Source organism: Herpailurus yagouaroundi, unplaced genomic scaffold, assembly GCF_014898765.1.
Source record: "Herpailurus yagouaroundi ecotype Mexico unplaced genomic scaffold, PumYag 269, whole genome shotgun sequence".
Classification (NCBI taxonomy): Eukaryota; Metazoa; Chordata; class Mammalia; order Carnivora; family Felidae; genus Herpailurus; species Herpailurus yagouaroundi.
In genome coordinates, this window is record NW_024412486.1 from 58,371 (window position 1) to 78,194 (window position 19,824).

At 41.2% G+C, this 19,824-nt stretch overlaps 1 protein-coding gene across 1 annotated transcript; it reads left to right on the top strand.

Annotated features, from left to right (window-relative positions):
• Window positions 1-2,162: 2,162 nt before the first annotated feature.
• LOC121021270 (oral-facial-digital syndrome 1 protein homolog) lies at window positions 2,163-13,230 on the top strand. Its single transcript, XM_040461529.1, has 7 exons — window positions 2,163-2,263; window positions 4,147-4,529; window positions 4,754-4,876; window positions 5,229-5,327; window positions 9,744-9,944; window positions 11,972-12,040; window positions 12,128-13,230. The coding sequence occupies exons 4-7, from the start codon at window positions 5,235-5,237 to the stop codon at window positions 12,185-12,187; spliced, it is 423 nt and encodes a 140-aa protein (XP_040317463.1). The 5' UTR covers window positions 2,163-2,263; window positions 4,147-4,529; window positions 4,754-4,876; window positions 5,229-5,234; the 3' UTR covers window positions 12,188-13,230.
• The last annotated feature ends 6,594 nt before the right edge of the window (window positions 13,231-19,824 follow it).

Sequence of the window (19,824 nt, forward strand, 5' to 3'; positions counted from 1 at the left end):
TGGCACAGTGGGAGAGGTGCGACAGAGAGCGTCTGACCCTTTACAGAAAAAGTCTTAGTGGGAAGATGAGAAAAAGGCCCAAACAGTAAAACTGAGTAACAAACACAAGCAGTAATGCTATAAAAGCTATGTAGAACCAGGACAATCAGCAGTGATTCTCAAAAGAAAGAAATTCTCAAGGGGGAGGGGGATGGGAGCTGGAAATGTCAACAAAGTCGACAATGATCTCATTAATAGGTTTCACGGCTAGAGTGTGCCAAGGGAAGGGCTTAATTTCTTCGGTACAAACACTTAGTCAGAAGCAGCACACTATACACATAGAAGGAAGCTAACCCTCATTCCTATACCTGCAGAGTGTCCGTACAGGGTGAGGATAAACAGAAAGGGGACCGAAGGAACCGTAACCACATAAAGGTTATGTCACAAACCGTCCCGCTGGGCAGAACTTGAACTGCCAAGAGTCTGATTTCACAGCAACTGAAGGAGTACTGTAACTACTGGATTCTACAGGGAAAGCTGGAAGGTTACTCCTTTAATATTTGAGGCTTATTATGCTCAGGTGGTAGGCAAAGGGAGATGCACTTTAGAAGTCTGTGCTGTCTGATACACTCAAGTTTCTGGTAGGGGAGGGTGGATGTTCTATATCTGCACCGTCCGATGTGGTAGCCGCTGGTGGCTACTGTGTCTGCAAGACGGAACCTGGAACTTCATTTAATTTTAATTAATTTAAATAGCCGCATGTGGTTAGTGGCTACTGTATTGGACAGTGTAGCTCTAGAACAGTGATTTGAAACTTTTTTTAAGCTTTGCAACCTCTTCCACCTTCCCTCCATCCACAAAGCAAGTATTACTTAGAACTACAGTATGTAATACAAATAAAGCAACTGGCTGTGTGTGTGTGGGTGTCTGCTCGATTTTCCCATCACCCAAAACAGAGGCCCTTCAAGCATCTCAAGGACGACTCGGTCTCGAGGTATGGAGGAAAGGCTACACACAACTTGGCAATGGATTAAACTGGGGAACTGAGGAAGCAGCAAGAATCAAGGATGTTCCCAAATGCCTGACTGAGATGATCAAGCAGAATATCAAGATGAGTCTATTTGCCAAGAAAGGAAATAAGGGAAAAACGAGGGATGAAACAACACATCAATTCTGAACATGTGGTGGTAGTCAGAACAGCATGCCCCACGGTTTCCACATCCTAATCTCAAAAACTTGTGAGTGCTGGGGCGCCTGGGTGGCGCAGTCGGTTAAGCGTCCGACTTCAGCCAGGTCACGATCTCGCGGTCCGTGAGTTCGAGCCCCGCGTCAGGCTCTGGGCTGATGGCTCGGAGCCTGGAGCCTGTTTCCGATTCTGTGTCCCCCTCTCTCTCCGCCCCTCCCCCGTTCATGCTCTGTCTCTCTCTGTCCCAAAAATAAATAAACGTTGAAAAAAAAAATTAAAAAAAAACCCAAAAAACAAAAAAAAACTTGTGAGTGCTAATGTATGGGCAGAGGGGAATGAAAGCTGCAGGTGGAACTGAGGGCGCTTGTCAGCGGATTTCAAGATCGGGAAAGGATCCTGGATGAGCCAGGTGCACCCAATATAACTAAAATGATCTTTAAAAGTGGAAGAGAGAGGCCCACGAGAAAGGTCAGAAGGAAGGTCACGAAGACACCACGCTGGCGGGGCTGAAGATGGAAGAAAGAGCCAGGAGCCAAAGAACATGCGCGGCCTCAAGAAGTTGGAAAGCACAAAGAGAGCCACGCTTCCTGCCAGCCTCCAGAGGGGAGCACAGCCTTGAGGATACCTAGATTCCAGCCTGGGGAGGCCTATGCTGGACTTCTATGCTGCTACGGAACTGTAAGAGAATAAATTCATGTTGTTTAAGCCGCTCAACTGGTGAGGATTTGTTTGGTAGCAGAAAACAAATGTCAAGGCTGAAAAGCCTGCAGGAATGAGAAAAAAGAAAATACTCAAAGTACTAGCAAAAAAAGTCTCTATAGGGAGACTGAGGACAAAGGGAGTTCGTTTACCACGGGACAAAGCTTTCAAAGCACTGTGGGAAAGGCCCGAGGGAGGGGAATGGGAGACCGGGGGACGGGGGTGCCTCAAGGGGAAGCTACTTGGGGCAACTTGGGGATGATAATCTAGAGAACAGAGGCTGTTTTTGTCTCCCAGCACACATCCCTCATGCTTGCAGCAGAGCCTGGCACATAGTAAGGGCACCACTCCTGCAGAGGGGAACTGCGTGGATGGGGGCAACAGCTGAGACGGGGTCAGGTAAAGCTAACACACAAGAACAAGAGGCAGGCTGGGATTAACTAGACTCAATGCAGAAAACAACCTTCTTAAAGTTCTAGTGCTGAGGCCTTCATGGCCTAGAGGCCTAACCGAAGTCTGGTCAAATGATTTTTTTTTTTTTTTTTTTCAACGTTTATTTATTTTTGGGACAGAGAGAGAGACAGAGCATGAACGGGGGAGGGGCAGAGAGAGAGGGAGACACAGAATCGGAAACAGGCTCCAGGCTCTGAGCCATCAGCCCAGAGCCCGACGCGGGGCTCGAACTCACGGACCGCAAGATCGTGACCTGGCTGAAGTCGGACGCTTAACCGACTGCGCCACCCAGGCGCCCCTGGTCAAATGATTTTTGCACCTTTGTGTGAAGCTGAAGTTGAGGCACTTGTGAAGAAACCCTCCATGACCAGAGACTGGACTCTCACCGGGGGTAAAAACAGCAGCTGTCACTGATGGCTATGGTGACCTGAGCTGCTTTTGAGATGGACAACTAAAATTAACGTAGTGATAACAAAAAGCGCTGGACTACCCTGAACTGAGAGAGGGTGTATACATGATGTAAGAACTAGGGCATGAATGGGGTGCCTGGCTGGCTTGGTTGGAGCAGCGAACAACTCTTGATCTCAGGGATGTGAGTTCAAGTACAACACTAGGTGCAGAGATTATTTAAACCTTCCTAGTTAGTGGCCTCCAACCCTTTTTTATAAACATAAAAATGAAACCACAAATCTGTGAGGCTAGCATTAGAAGTGGAAAAGTGCAAAATGAATGGCAATGTGTCAAAGAAGAAAAACAAATGCCACCTTACACTACAATCAGGAAAAACCAGGGGAGAAAGGTCACCTGGCACATAATAACAGAAGACACAGATCTGCTGAACTCCAATTTTCTCAAAGAGCATGATTTTCAACCTTTTTTTTTTTTTTTTTTTTTTTTTTTGAGAATGTACCTGTGCACAGAGGAAGGGCACAGAGAGAATCTTAAGCAGGCTACCTGCCCTGTGCAGAGCCTGACCTCTGGTGTGGGGCTCCACCTCATGACTCTGGGATGATAACCTGCTACCCTGGTGCCCCAAAGAGCATGATTTTTTTAATTAAAAAATTTTTTTAGAGGTTGCCAGGTGGCCCAGTCAGCTAAACCTCCAACTTTTGATTTTGGCTCACGTCATGATCTCATGGTTTCATGAGTTCGAGCCCCACATCAGGGTCTGTGCTGACAGTGTGGAGCCTGCTAGGGATTCTCTCTCCATAAATAAATAAGAAAATAAGAAAATAAATAAATAAATAAATAAATAAATAAATAAATAAATAAATAAATAAATAAATATAAATGAAAAAAATAAAAATATTTCTGAACTGTGTTGGAAGGAAATGCTCTGGAAAAAAGAGCTAGTGAAGGAACTAAGGATATTTAAGCTGAGGTGTGGAGGGGAAGAACTTTCTGGGGGTGGGGAGTGAGAAACAGCAGGATCTTACCATCAAATATAATACATGCTATCTAAAAGAAAAGAGATTCGACTAGGGATGGCAAATGAGTCACTATTGGTGAGCTGGTTCTCATTAACCAGTAGTGACTGCCAGGACCTGGTGCTGATTTAACATGGAGACAAGAAAGCTCTAGCAGGAGAGACAGCTGTAATCAATGATCCACATTTTCTGTGGGTTTGGGAAAGGGCAGTACCCTACTTGAGTGCCACGTATTTAACTCTGGACTAGACAGACCTTCCAAATCGCTCCAGAGCCGAGCCTTGGGCTGCTCCTTTGAGGTCACGTAGAAACTCCTTTGGGTCAATGTTACTGAGCAATTCCTAACAATTAAAATAGAGATACCACGCTGCCGGTGAGAGGACTAAACTCTTCCTTTCACAGGACAGTGCCCACGATTAATTTTCCAGCTCCAAATGACAACCGTGTGGTTAACAACAAAACAAAACCCGGTTAGCTGAATGAACCTAGTGAAAGGCAAGACAAAGCCAAGCTCCTGAGCTGGCCGACGCCTGCCGGCCTAAACGCGATATGCCCTGGCCGAGTGGCCTGTGATAAACTCAGCCGACCCGGGGCTGACCAGATCGGGCCCGGCTGCGCCTCCCCCCCCCCCCCCACCCCCACCGCGGGGTGAAGACACTGGGCCAAGATCCGCGTCACGCGGGACCCGAAACGTCCTTTGGAGCTCCGGCACCTACCTGTTCCATCTCCTACCCACCCGGCGAAGCCGACTACGGAAACACCACCTCAGCTCCCGCTACACACCCGTCAGTGCTCTGCAGCATCTTTGGGAACGCCCTGGGAAATGCTCGCGAGACTCGCCGCTGAGCTCTCACGAGAAGTCGGAGGAGCTTCCGGGCAGAGGAGCGCGCGGCAAAACGCTTGCTCCTTGACTCACCCGGTAATTGCCGTTTGGTCTGGCGGCGTCCGGGAGGGGTGGGATCAGCGCTGGGCTCCACGAACTCCCGTCGTACCTTGTTTTCTCTCGTAGCCTCACTACCGGTCCCCGCCCTCCAGTTGCGTGGGAAAGTCACGCGTGGACCGCGACCCCGCCCACCCGTGAGAACCGGGGAGAGAGGCAGTGCGTCTCTGCTGGTTTAGAGTCGAAAGCAAAGTAAAAAGTTCAGCTGTCTTGTTCTTCTCGGCTGCCCCCTCCAGGCAGGGAATGGGCTCAGAAGGCAGGGATTCCCCTCATCCTGAGCCTGCAGCTGGGGCTGGCTGTCAACTCGGGCCGAGACAGCACGGGCGGAGGGGCGGGGGTTCGGGCGAAGCCGGCACCTGATGTCTCAGGTACATACACTGCCTCCTCCTCGGGACGGGCGGAAAAGGGGTCTCTTGTTTGCTTTCCTTATAGCTCCTTTCATTCCCCCTCCTAGCTGCTTGTCCTCTTAGGATTTTCCGGGAGGCCACTTGTCTGTTCTCAGAAATTCATACGCCAGATAACCCATAACCATTCTTTCTTCCAGTTCGCCATGCCCCCCACATCTGACGTGTTGAGTCAGGATGAACTGCGAAAAAAGCTATACCAGATGTTTAAGGATCGGGGTGTACTGGACACGCTCAAGGTATCCCTTTTAGGCATGTCTGTCACATAACTTTTCCAAGTGTAATCTGTAGCAGGTAGTTCCCATTTAAATACATCCAGATATTGGGTCTTAAAAATAGGACATAGATTGTATTGGTGAATTACATTTTTCTGCTCCTGTAAAACTCTTTGTTCTGGAACAGAAGTCTTGAAAATAGTTTAGAGTTTGAGTCGTCTTAAAAGAGCATATTCAAATAATTCAAATAAAAGAGCATAATTCAAATAGGTTTACCTATTAAGGTAGTACGGGTAACTTTATAAAATGAACACATTTTAGTAAAGTTGGAATTGGTTTATAAACCTAGCTTGCATGTCCTGAATTAATAATAAGTGGTTTTGTAATAGTACTCACTCTTGAATGAGGGATATTGACACCATACAGGAAACATTAAGTGTACTCCTTACCATAGAATAATTTGGGGAATAAGAAATTTCTTCCTTAAAATGGATTGAAATGTATCAATATTTGGGCAGCAAATATTAGTACACATTGTATGAACAGCAAGGAGTAGGATTAGCTCATGTTTTAATTATTGTATACATTTCAAAAGTATATTTTATATTTAAAATGTCAAATTAAGGAAAAGTGATCTTTTTAAAAAATTTCCTCCCTCTTTGTTTTGGTAATTTAAACATTTCCTCTGAAAAATTAAAAAAAAAAATGGAGAAAAAAAAAGACATGGAGAAATGTCATCTGTAGTACAACAACTAATTCGCAATTGTGTATCTTTTTTTTTTCTTTTAAGATTTTATTTTTAAGTAATCTCCATATCCCTTGCAGGGTTCAGACCCACAAACCAGAGTCCCACCCTCTGATTGAGCCAGCCAGGCACCCCTCCCTTTCAATATCATACGGTGAACATATTTCTGTATCCTTTAAAGTCCCTGAAATCCTTATTTTCAGTGACAGCAGGCTTGTCTGTGAATGTGTAACAATAGTAGGCCCCTGTTGAAAATTTACATTATACCCAGGTCTATACACATTCCTTCAATTTTATGTCTCGTTTTTTGCCTAGGATAGGTTAAGTGGCATTACTGACCCAAAAGCATGACCGTTTTTAAGGCTCTTGGTATATGGGTCTTGTTCTAGAAAGATTGTAATAGTATATATTCCACCAGCAATTTGATAATGCTTATCTCTTCAATGTTATGACATTTTTTAAGCATTAGAAAACCCTATTTTTTAAAAACTTTTTTTAACGTATATTTATTTTTGAGAGAAAGAACATCAGCGGGAGGGGGGCAGAAAGAGAGGGAAACAGAATCCAAAACAGGCTCCAGGCTCTGAGCCTTCAGCACAGAGCCCGATTTGGGGCTCGAATCTGAGAAAGGAAGATCATGGCCTGAACCAGAGTCAGACGCCCAATCGCCTGAGCCACCAAAGCGCCCCAGAAAATCCTCATTTTAATATTCTTTTGATTGTTAATGAGGTTGCACATATTTCTGGGTATTCATGTGTTTTCTGTGAGTTGGCAACTCATGTTCCTTGCCCATCACCCACCCCCCCCCCCAGCGATGTTTTCTTAATAAATAAGAGGTCTTTTAGTAGAAACAACCTCTGTTCTATTTTTGCAGTGATACTTTATCTCGGTGTTCAAGTTTAATCTGGTTCTAAAAATCCTGATGTTACATTTTTAAATGTGGCCAAATCTATTGATAAATTTTTTTTGCTGATTGTTGTCAGTTCTTTTCCATTAAAAGAATGAATATTCACTTTTCATTAAGTTTTTTAAAAGGCTTTATTTATTTTTTTACAGCTAAATCTTTAACCCACTTGGAATTAATTATTGTATACAAGGCATTAATACGCTTTCTAATGTGGAATGGTCCTTGGATTTCTGGCCATGGCATATTTTCGTTTAGTGTACTTCTGGATTCAATTTGAGGGTGTTTTATTTCATATTTGCAGTTACAATTGATACTGATCTATCCTTACCCTTTTTAAGCTGTCCTGGTTTGGGATTGGTATCAGGATTATGCTAGCCTTGTTCACTTTACAAATGTAGTGTATCTGCTGGAGAAATAGTGTTTCTTTTCTTGCAGCTGGCTTTTGGTTCTGTTATTCCAGCCTAACCAATGGCAAGACAGATTTTTACTTCCTAAATTTGAGCTCATTTTTGTTTTCTCAGTTCAATGACTGTGGCCTGAGTGGGTTTTAATTCTTAAAATCCTTTGAATTTTTTAGTGGCCTAATTCACATTCCATTTAGGTGTTTGAAAAGAAATTGTATTTGCACTGAAGTGCAAAAATCTCTGAGAGATTATCAAATCTTTTTCCTTACTTTGAGTCTACTCTGTTAACTTCTAAGAGAGATGAATGGAGGATTCACAAGTCTCTTCACAATAATTGTACCTACTTGTTTTGTAGGAACATTAATTCTGAATGGATTTTCCTCTTGGCATTGGCTGCTGGAGAGCCCCCAGCCAGTTTTGTGATTCCTTCCAGCAAGTGCTGGATGGCATGCTTTTGTGTTTGTTGAGCTGAGGATTCATCTGTAATGCCCTTTCTTTTTTTTTTTTTTCTATCCTTATTTTACTTTCTCCTTCTGTCCCTTCTCTAAATTTTACGCTAAATCATTTTATTAAGCTGGACCTATTTTTTTTTCAATTTTTAAATCAATTTTATTATGACATACTTTTATGTACAGTAAATGACAGTTACTAAAAATTTACAGCTTAATGAGTTTGGAAAGAATACATAACATCTATGAAACCACCCTACAACCAAGATATGTTATTACGGTTCCATCGTCCTAAAAATTTCATTTCCCTCTGCAGTGCAATCCTTCCTTCCACCTCTGATCCCCAGGTGACTGCTAATCTGCTCTGTCAGGATGGTTTGCAACAACTGTGTATACATGGGGCCATCTTTTATATCGCTTTAACTCGGTATGTTTTTGGAAGTTCTCTATGTTTTGACGTTTATGTTTCCTTTTAATCCATTCACCCAGGGGTGGACTTTGGATTGTTTGCAGTTTGGGACTGTAATTAATAAAGTTGCTATTAATATTTACAAGTTTTTATGTGGATGTATGCTTTCATTTCTCTGAGAAATAGGAAATTCAGTTTTTGTTCACCCTTAATAGAACTTCTACTTAGAGTGTACATACAAATCAATATATTAAACTGGTGGTCTGGTCTTTTTGTCAAAACTTGTATCTCACAAGCTAGACTAGGGAGGAAACATCAGAATAAGTCGGATCTAAATATGTTATTCAGTGTGTTATAAATCTAATTAAATCACCTCTAAATTTTACTGGTGGAGAATGCTATAATTTCTCTCGTTCTGTCTCCATTACTGACTTGTACTGGATGAGGCAGGGCATGTATATTCTGTTGAGTATAAGTGTCTTGTTTTATGGTGGGACTTCTATAGTCCTGTTCTGTACTGGTAATGATTTACTGCTCTACCCTCTAGCTGAAGGATAAAAGAAGTACAAGTACTCTGTTTCTTGTATTCTGTTAATATGAATTCATTAGATAATACTTCGTGCTGAACCCCATGAGTCTATGTGGTGTACTCTTTTTTTTTTTTAATATTTATTTATTTTTGAGACAGGGTGGGGAGAGGGGCAGAGAGACAGGGAGACACAGAATCCAGAACAGGCTCCAGGCTCTGAGCTGTCAGCACAGAGCCCGACATGGGGCTCAAACCCATGAACTGTGAGATCATGACCTGAGCTGATGTCAGATGCTCAACTGACTGAGCCACCCAGGTGCCCTAGGCAACGTACTGTTAAACTCAGCCCAGTTGTGTGTTTCCAGATGATATGCAGAATATCACCCAGTAAACACCCAGTAGTCTGAATAATTTAGGTAATTTTGTTAAAACCAAATGAATAATGTTAGTGTTAAAACCTTGAGAAAATGAACTACTTTGAACTATAATTTTCTTGCTTAGAAAATGTGAGAAAATTGCTGTACTTCAGTGTCTTGAGATGTAAATACTGTATGTGAAAGTACATCTTAAAAAGTTTTTGGGTTTACTCCTTTCTCTTGCATATGTGATTTCCCTTTTGGGAATTCCACTTCAGACCCTCCAACAGTTCACAGAGAGGTGAGAAATGGGCAGAATTGTCTCCTCTACTTGATATTCTGATTAAAAACTGCTGAGATGGGCTTCTGGGGAAGTGAAGTTAGAATCTATCTGCCTGTGTTGCGGCTAACCACCAGTTTAGCTCGGAAGCTGGTGAAAACAAGTTTCTTTTTCCAGAACCCGATGGGCTACTTGTGTCACAGGGTAAGACCGCATATAGGGGAAGGTTCCTGACTTTGGGTCCTGGACCTAGAACCGTTCTGGAAATGAGGATTCTAATTCATGGGTGAATCCTACCTCCAGTGGAGCAATTCTGCTGAAAACGTTTTCCCTCCTGTTTGGTTTTGGTTGTTTGAGCTAGACACAACTCCGGAAGCAGCTGATTCATGAATTGATGCACCCTGTCTTGAACGGAGAGCTGCAACCCCAGTCTGTTCCAGTGGAAGGGAGTGCCCTTCTAACAGATGTGTCCAACGCTCTAGTGGCAGATCACATGAAGAGCTGTGGCTATGAGTATTCACTTTCTGTTTTCTTTCTGGAAACTCGTTTGGCCAAAGAAAAGGTAAAGTGTTTACTCTTCTGTTTTTGAGTTTTCTGTTAACAGCTTCTTTCTAGGTAATAGTAAGTGCTGCATAATAGCTGAGTGTTCCTTGGCTAGCTAGGTCCATTTCTCCTTCATCTTTGAGTTCCCATCCTATGTTTGTTCTGTAATGGAACAAAGGAGTACTAAACTTGATGGTTTACCAGTTCCATGGAGGCTCCATTAGTCTTGGGTAAAATCATGATGTGCAGACTCACTAAATGTTTTGGAGCTAGAATTAGTTTCCCAATCTATGTAGTCTGCTAAGATGCAGAGTTGCCATTTACGTTGACTGTTGGAAGCTTGTCACCAAGCTGGCAACACAGCTGGTGTCCTTTGCGTTGCGGAGGAGGAACCATCCTCTGGAGAGGTGACATATTTTGCTCAAGGTCACATGATTTGTAAATATGGGTGAAGAGCATTAAACCTAGATCTCTGAAGTGTGCTCTTTTTACTAAGTTAAAGTCTCTTCAGATATTTATGTTCCCTGGGATTACACTAGAGTAGTGAAGGATACAATCATTTTTAAAAACCTGTGGAATGCTCAAATACTAAAACACCTATTTTTACCACTTTCCTAATTACTTTCTGTTCAATGGGAATGGTAGAGAAATCTAGTCATGCTTGATTATTTTAAGCAATCTGCCTATTTTTTTAATAGACTAATTTTTTAGAGTGGTTGAGGTTCAGAGCAAAATTGAGCACAAAGGAAAATACTCCATGTGCTCCCTGCTTCCACACCTGCACAGCCTCCCCTACTAGTGACATATTTTATTACATACATTTCCGCAATGGGACCTACATGGTCACATCTTCTCCGCTGAAGTCCATAGTTTGACTCTTGGTGTTTTCTCTGTGTTTTTACTCTTTACCTTGTTTATAATTGTCCAAAAGTTTATATCCAGAGGTTTGAACAAAATAAGTACAGGATTAGTATCAGAAATTTTAAATATGCTGTATTCATTAATGACCAAATTTTATTAACATTAGGAATTCTTATTTGGTATGTCAGTTTTTTAAGTTTTGTTGTTGTTGTTGTTGTTATTTTTTATTTAAAGTTTATTTTTGAGAGAGAGCACAGGCAGGGGAGGAGGCAGAGAGAGAGGAAGACAGAGAATCCCATGCAGGCTCTGTGGTGTGAGCACAAAGCCTGACACGGGGCTCAAATGCATGAAGCATGACATCATGACATGAGTTGAAGTCTAATGCTAAATCAACTGAGCCACTCAGGTGCCACTGTTTTTTGTTTAAAGTAAGCTCTGTGCCTAACGTGGGGCTTGAACTCATGATCCCAAGAACAAGAATTACATGTTCTGCTGACTGAGCCAGTTGGGTGCCCTGAAGTTTCTAATTACATGTCACAATTTTGCTTATTGCCTGAGTAACAGTCAATTACATAGCTGTTCCAACAACACTTAATCCTGCTCATACAGGATAAAATGCTGTGCAGAATATTTTAAGGAAATTAAGGATTATTTTAAGGATATTCCTTTAAGGAATATCTTAAAGGAAAACCATGTCAGTGTTCTGAGGGAAGTCCTAGTAAATGATACGTATCGTAGTAGAAATACAGATTAAGAATAACTACCCAAACTGTTTGTTTAAAACTATTTTAGATATGCTTTTGTTAGTCATTATTGTAAAGACAGTGAAACTTTATATTTTGAAGCAGTAGTATTTTGAAAACTTTATTGCAATTGAAATTGCATTTTAAATAAACCCTGGAATTCACAGATGTATTCATTGGTTTGTCAGATTTGAGTGTTTGTAATCTGTAAGGCATTAACCATTTCTATAAGACCCATTATCTTTGATATGAATATTTGGAGGTTAATTCTGTGATTGGGAAAAATATTTTATCCTTGTGACTTGAATATGTTTGTTATCAGTAGTATAAGGAAATACTTCAATTTTACATTGTTAGAATGATTCTTACATTTTATGGACATCATGATTTATCATTTAAACATCAATGTAAAAATCTGTCTACTTAATTTTTTTCCCTTAAGGCATTTACTGTACAAAATCTATTGCAACTCCTCAAAATCAACCCTGAATCCAGTCTCTACAAATCACTGGTAGGATTGTTTAGTTTTTATAACCTGCTTTGGTCTGTTAATTATAACTGAACCATTGAATAAAGGTAAAATATTTTCTTTCAACAGATTTCAGGATTTGATAATGAAAACAAAATAGGTAGGAGCCTTCACATATGTCGAAAATAGCAACAGTTTTTACTGTAAAACTCTGAACGTAATAATCTTGAGGGGTAAGAGTAGGGAATCTAATTAGAATTTGATTTTCTGTGCTGTGACAATACCTTACCTTTTTTTTTTTTTTTTTTTTTTTAAAGATTTTATTTTTTTAAGTAATCTGTACGCGTAACACAGGGCTCAAACTTAAAACCCTGACATCGGGAGTGGCACACTCCTACCAACTAGGCCAGCCAGGTGCTCTGATACCTAAGCTTTTAAATAAATAAAATGATTCATCTGTTTTGACAAATGTAGATCACTTCTCCAAATTTCAGTCATCTTAATTGCTCTTAGATACTCAAAAAAGAAACCACTACCACTATAGAACCCAACAAATGATTTGAAAGTTACTTTTTGTAAAGATACCCACTGTTGGAAACATTTCCACACACACAAGCTAACAATGTTAAGGCTCTAGGTATCTTTGTATCCTAGATCTCCCCCTTTGTAAAGTACAAATCTATAAAGTACAATTTAAAGATTATTAATATTTGCTTAAAGAGTGAAATAACTGGTTAGTAATAAGTGTTACATAAATATTTTTTATTAAGTGTTGCTATGGGCCTGGTAAATTGTTTCATTAGTTTTGGCCTTGATAAGAACCATCCTAGAGGCCATTCTATAACTGCCATGGGTACAGACTGTGGGCTGGACTTGCCTACGGACTTCGTAGCATGAACTTCAGCTGGTAACTTGCCTGTAATACATATTCGTTAGGTCTTTTAAATAACCTGTAATGTTAGGTAACGGCCCTCTCGTGTTGGTGTGCCCCTGGATTTTGTCTGTTGCCAGCATTGCTATCATCCCCAGTCGGGCATTAATTTACAACTTAGCATTCTGCAAACGTTTCAGTATTTACTTTCTGCCAGCCATTAGTCTGTGACTGAATTGCGTAGTCTCTTGAAAGTGGTGTCAGCAGAGGGTGAGTAAATCAGATCACAAGACCTTCTAGAGTGCCTGCGAAGTAGGGCATCCATACTGAAGTTGAGTATGGTAAGTGATCCTGTATTCTGTATGCCAAGGCAGAACTGTTCCGTGTAAACTTTCTGTAGTCATGGGAATGGCTATCCCTGTGCCATCTGATATGGTAGTGCATGACTATCCCTGTGCATCTGATACAGCTAGCCATGTGTAGCTGTTGAAGGTTTGAAATGTGGCTAGTGTGGCTAACGAACTGAATGTTAAATTTCAGTAGCCACATGTGAATAGTGGTCATACTGGATAGCACGGGCCTCAGGTATATAGTGGGTATCTGTAGCTTAACTCTGTGGGAAGGAAACTTGGTGCCTGAAGGGATCTTAAGAAATGGTATAACCACTCTGACAGATGGGTGTTTTCTCCTAAAGCTAAGCATACTCTTCCCATCCAACAGTGATGCTCCTAGGTATTTACCCTACTGACTTGAAAACTTAGGTCCACGTAGATCCCCGAATAGGAATGTTTGTGGCAACTTGATTGTGATTGCCAGAAATTGGGAATAATCAAAATGTTCTTGAGCAAGAGGATGAATAAAGAAGCTGTGGTACATCCAGACCACAATGGAATACTAGTGAGTATTTTGATGATGGTATTTTGCACTGTGAATCCATGCAAAAATGTAAGTTACCTTTAAACGCATATTGTTAGTGAAAGGGGTCAGTCTGTAAAGGGTACATACCGTATGATTCCATATATATGATTTTCTGAAAAAGGGAAAAGCATAGAACTGCTGAGTGGATCGGTGCTTGCCAGGGATTTAGAGGGATGGGAGGTGTGTGGAAGGGTTGAATAGGTAAAGCACAGGACATTTCTTAGGTGAGTGTGTTTCCTGTGACAGTGGTAGGATCTGTAGCAACCAGATACAATAGTGGCCAGAGCCTGTAGAACTTCCTAGCACGAAAGGTGAAGCTTAATGTATGCAAATTTAGGAGGTCAGGTACCCCCAGGATGGATTGCAAACAGTGACAAAATGGTCTGTCCTAACCCCCCTGGAGGGGATGGGGAAGAAACAATGCTGAGCTCACTGACGTTGGAAATGAAGATTCTATGACTAAAGGCAAATGAAACTGTATATAGACACTGCATGTGGAGTGATAGCTGGGTCTCATGGGAGTACTGGTTAACCGCTCTGAAGCCATTGTACATGGATACTGGATTTGGACAACTAATGCAATAGAGAGTAGAGGGTGAGAACCAAGTTTCTCCCTGTTAGAGTGCAATTTTACAGTTGGGTAGGGGAGGAGGCTATAATAATGGTGGTAGTGAATTTATTAGACCCCCTCACTGTGAACTCAGGTTTAGCTTCGTACATAAGCAGAAGATATATAGAGATCTCTATAGCAATGTATCTGCACAGGTTTGTAGAACACTCAACTTTCCTTGTGCAGGCTGAGAGGGCCTAGAAGCAAGGACACCCTAGTAACTGTGTGCACACCTAGTGCCCACTTTGGAACACTAAGATTGGGTTTCTGTGATAATAGGACTGTTCTTTAATAATAGGAACCAGGGCTCCCCGGAGTAATGGCCGATTCTACTACCAGGGCAGAGAATATACAAGAAGAGCCTGGAGCATCTTCTAATTCTACACATAAGTAAATGCTTAATAAAAAAAAAACAAACAAAACAAAGACACTGTGAAGGAGCCTCCAAGGGTGAAACCTAGAACAGTTGAATAAATGGGGAGATCAGAGCAATCCTTTCAGAGGGGTTTGTGTATGGGGAGGGGAAAGAGAAGTGGAAGTAGTTAGGGTTCGTGAGAAGTCCCACAGACCTGTGAAGTGGTGACCCTGTTACAGTGATTGAGGGAGAGGAGCACCTCTCAAAAGATTATCTACTGCAGCATCTCTGAGAAAGTTCCTGTAGTGTGTCTACCTTGTCTCCAGAGGCAGAGCAGACATGCCTAAGCATAACAGTAGCAGGAGGGTGTGAGGAGAGAACAGGCCAACTGAAAGAAAGGGCAAGAGAAGATCAGTGGATGAGCCAAAGAAGAACTGCAAGCAATGAATGTGAAAGAATGGAGTGTACGTCTACTTAGAGGAAGTGAAAACCAGATTTTAAAATCTTCAGAAGAGGGGTGTGGGGGTGGGGAGGCCTTTAACTTGATTCATGCAGAAGCAGAGTCTTTAAATTGTTTTAAGACACTAAAGCTTCTAATTTTTTATTTAACGTGTATTTATTTTTGAGAGAGAGAATGAGAGAGACACCCACCAAGCATGAGTGGGGGAGGGGCAGACAGAGAGAGGGAGACACAGAATCTGAAGCAGCAGCCTCCAGGCTCTGAGCTGATGCACAGAGCCTGGTGCAGGGCTTGAACCCACAAACCGAAAGATCATAACCTGAGCTGAAGTTGGACGCTTAACTGATGGAGCCACCCGGGTGCCCCAAAACACTAAAAACTTCTAAAATAATTTCTACTCCTGGTTTTAAAAAAAGTTTCAAACTATTTGGAAAGGTATAAAGTGAAAGAAAGGTGGAAATTGCTGCCATGTTCTCTGATCTCCCTTTCCACTGATAACTGCAATGAACAGTTTGTTTACCAGAATTTAGTTTGTGAATGAGCAAGTCTGTTTATGTGATTAAAACACATCTAGTCCTAAATGGGATCATATTGTAGATACTGTTTTGCAGTTTACTTTAGTCACCAATGTATGTTTATAACTGTGGACTCAGACTCTTACTTTCAAAGAATGTGTTTAACCCCCATTGATGGAGATTTCATTGTTGTACTGTGTTGTGCCATTGGAAGCCGTTGGCGGGTAGAGTCCGCTGTGTGTGCCTGTGGAAGTATAGCTGTGTGTGTTTACAGAAGCGGAGTAACTAGGTTGCGGGGCATGTTCATCTGAACATTGCTAACCCTGGCACCTCTCCCTGGCACGTGCCTGTTTCCGCATTCCCCTGGCAGCACTTCCAGTGCAGGCGAACTTCACTTTCTTCCATTTCCACTTGATTGCGCTTGGCAGATACTGCAGGACTTACAAACATAAGGTTTCTGGCAAGCCTGTGTCCAGCAAGTCCGTCAGTGTCACTCTTCCAATGGCATTTGCTCACTCTGTGTCTGTCCCATTTTGGTAATCCTTGGAACGTTTTAAATTTTTGTTATTTTATCTGTTACGGGGGTCTGTGATCAGGAATCTTTGTTACTAGGGTAATTGTTTTGGGGCACCATGAACCACACCAGTATAAGATGAAGAACTTAACTGTGTGTGCTCTCTGCTCTACCACCTGCCCCCACCCTCCCACTGCCTGGTATTCCTCCCCTAGCCTCTTTATGTTGTTGTATGTCCATATTTTTCAATAAAATGGTAATTGAAATAGAACAATACAAGATGCAGAAATTACAAATGCATAGCTTGATAAACCAACAAAAAATAGATATACCCAGGAAGTACTTTCCATCACAAGAACTAGATCAATACCAGCATCCCAGAAGCTCCCCTTGTATCCATCCCAATCATTACACTTTCCCTATTACCCAGTCTTTATTGCTATTCTGATGTCTGGCCCCATAGGTTATTATTGCCTGTTTTTTACACTTTATATACATGGAATCTTACAGTATAATTTTGAGTATGGCTTTCTCTGAACATTATGAGCTTGATTCACACTACTTTAGCATTGGTTTGTTCATATTAATTGCTGTGTATTCCATTGAATGAGAATACTGTTACTTTTCATTCAAGTGTAATTAATATGGTGTTCTATTAGTTTCAAATAATATACCAGCCATATAATGGCTCAACAATTACATACATTTCTCAATGGTCATCATAACTGTACTCTTAATCCCCTTTATCTGTTTTATCCATCCCCTTGCCCCCTCCCCTCTGGCAGCCACCAGTTCTCTGTATTTAAGAGTCTGTCTCCTTTTTCTTTGTTTCTCCATTCATTTCTTAAATTCCACTGTAGTAAAGTCCGATGATGTTTGTCTTTCTCTGACATTGTGCTTAGCATTATACCCTGTAGTTCCATTGGTGTTATTGTAAATGGCAAGACTTCATTCTTTATTTTATTTTTATTTTTAATTTTTTTAATGTTTGTTTACTTTTGAAGGACAGAGAGACAGAGTGTGAGTGGGGGAGGGTCAGAGAGAGAAGGAGACACAGAATCTGAAGCAGGCTCCAGGCTCTGAGCTGTCAGCACAGAGCCCAGCGCAGGGCTTGAACTCACAAACCGTGAGATCATGAGCCAAAGTCGGAGACTTAACCAACTGAGCCACCCAGGTGCCCCAATTTCATTCTTTTTTATGGCTGAGTGATAATTCAACTGTGTGTGTGTCTGTCCATCTGTGCATGCATGCACACACACATACATACCAGTCTTTATCCATTCATCTGTTGACAGACACTTGCATTGCTTCCATATCTCGCTCATTGTAAATAATGCTGCTGTAAACATAGGGGTGCACATATCTTTTCAAGCTAGTGTTTTTGTTTTGTTTGCATAATTACCCAGTAGTGGAATTACTAGATCATATGGTAATTCTATTTTTAATTTTTTTTTTTTTTTTTTTTTTTTTTTTAAGAGCAAGAGCACGTGCATGTGAACGGGGAGGGACGGAGGGAGAGAGAATCCCATGTAGGCTCCATACCTAGCATGGAGTTCAGTGGGAGGGTTGATGCAACAACGATGAGAACATGACCTGAGCTGAAATCAAGAGTCAGACACTCGATCAACTGAGCCACCCAGGTACCCCTATTTTTTTGAGGAGCCTTCATACTATTTTCCACAGTGGCTGCACCAGTTTGCATTCCCACCAACATGCAAGAGGATTTCTTTTTCTCCATATCATCACCAGCATTAGTTTCTTGTGTTTTTGGTTTTAGCCATTCTGACAGGTGGGAGGTGATATCTCATTATGGTTTTGATTTGCATTTTCCTGATGATCATTAATGTTGAACATCTTTTCATGTGTCTATTAGCCATCTGAGTATCTTTGGGAAAATGTGTATTCAGGTCCTTTGCTCGTTTATTTATCAGATTGGTTTTCTGGGTTGAGTTGTAGAAGTCCTTTATATATTTTGGATATTAACCCCTTATTTGATAGATCATTTGCAGATATCTTGTGCCATTCAGTAGGTTGCCTTTTTGTTTTGTTGATGATTTTCTTTGCTCTTCAGAAGCTCTTTATTTTGTAGTCCCATCAGTTTTTGTTGTTGTTTCTGTTTCCTTTGCTTAAAGAGACCTATCTAGAAAAACATATCTACAGTTGATGTCAAAGATATTACTGCCTGTGTTTTCTAGGACTTTTATGGTTTCAGCTCTCACATTTAAGGACTTATTCATTTTGAGTTTATTTTTGTGTGTGGTGTAAGAAAGTGGCTCAGTTTCATTGTTTTGCATGTAGCAGTCCAGTTTGCCCAGCACCATCTGCTGAAGACACTACTTTATCCTCCTGTTGTATATTCTTGCCTCCTTTGTTTTAGATTGACCATGTACGAGTGGGTTTATTTTGGGGCTCTCTATTCTGTTCCATTCATCTGCATGCCTGTTGTCATGCCATACCTTACTGTTTTGATTACTACAGCTTTGTAGTACATCTTGCAATCAGGAATTGTGATACCTCCAGCTTTGTTCTTCTTCCTGAAGGTTGTTTTGGCTCTTTGGAGATCTTTTGTGGTCCCATACACATTTTAGTATTATTCTAGTTCTGTGAAAAATGCTGTTGATATTTTAATCAAGATTGCATTGAGTCTGTAGATTGCTTTGGGTAGCATGGACATGTTAACAATACTGGTTCTCTCAGTCCATAAGCACAGAACATTTTCTTTTTTGTTATACTCAGTTTCTTTCATCAGTGGTTGAGAGTTTTCATAGTATAGGTCTTTCAGCTCCTTGGTTAAGTTTATTTCTAGGTTTTTGGGGGGTTTTTTTGGGGGTTTTTTGTTGTTGTTGTTGTTGTTGTTGTTGTTGTTGTTGTTTTTGGTGCAATGATAAATGGCACTCTTTTATTGCTACTTCGCTATGTATTCTTATATGATGTTCCTATATAGGAATGCAACAGATTTCTGTATATTAGTTTTGTATTGTGTGGCTTTACTGAATTCATTTATCAGTGCTAGTGTTTTTTTTGGTGGAATCGTTGGAGTTTTCTCTATATTATGCTATCATGTCATCTGCAAATAGTGATGATTTTACTTCATTCTTACCAATTTGGATGTTTTTTTGTCCAGTGGCTGTGGCAAGGACTTCCAGTACTATGTAGAATAAAACTGATGAGAGGGACATACTTGTTTTTCCTGGTCTTAGAGGAGAAGTTCTAAGTGTTTTACCACTGAGTATGATGCTAGTTGTGTTTTATATATGGCCTTTTTTTTTTAATTTATTTATTAAATTGAAGTTAGTTAACATACAGTGTAGTATTGATTTCAGGAGTGGAACCCAGTGATTCATCACTTATATACATCACCTAGTGCTCATCACAACAAGTGCCTTCCTAAATGCCCATCCCCCATTTAGTCCATTCCCCCCACTCCCCTCCCCTCCAGCAACATTCAGTTCTCTGTCTTTAAGAGTCTCTTATTGTGGGGCACTTGGGTGGCTCATTCGGTTAAGCGTCAACTCTGGATTTTGGCTAAGGTTGGGATCTCACTGTTGTGGTACTCAGCCCCACGTTGGGCTCTGTGCTGACA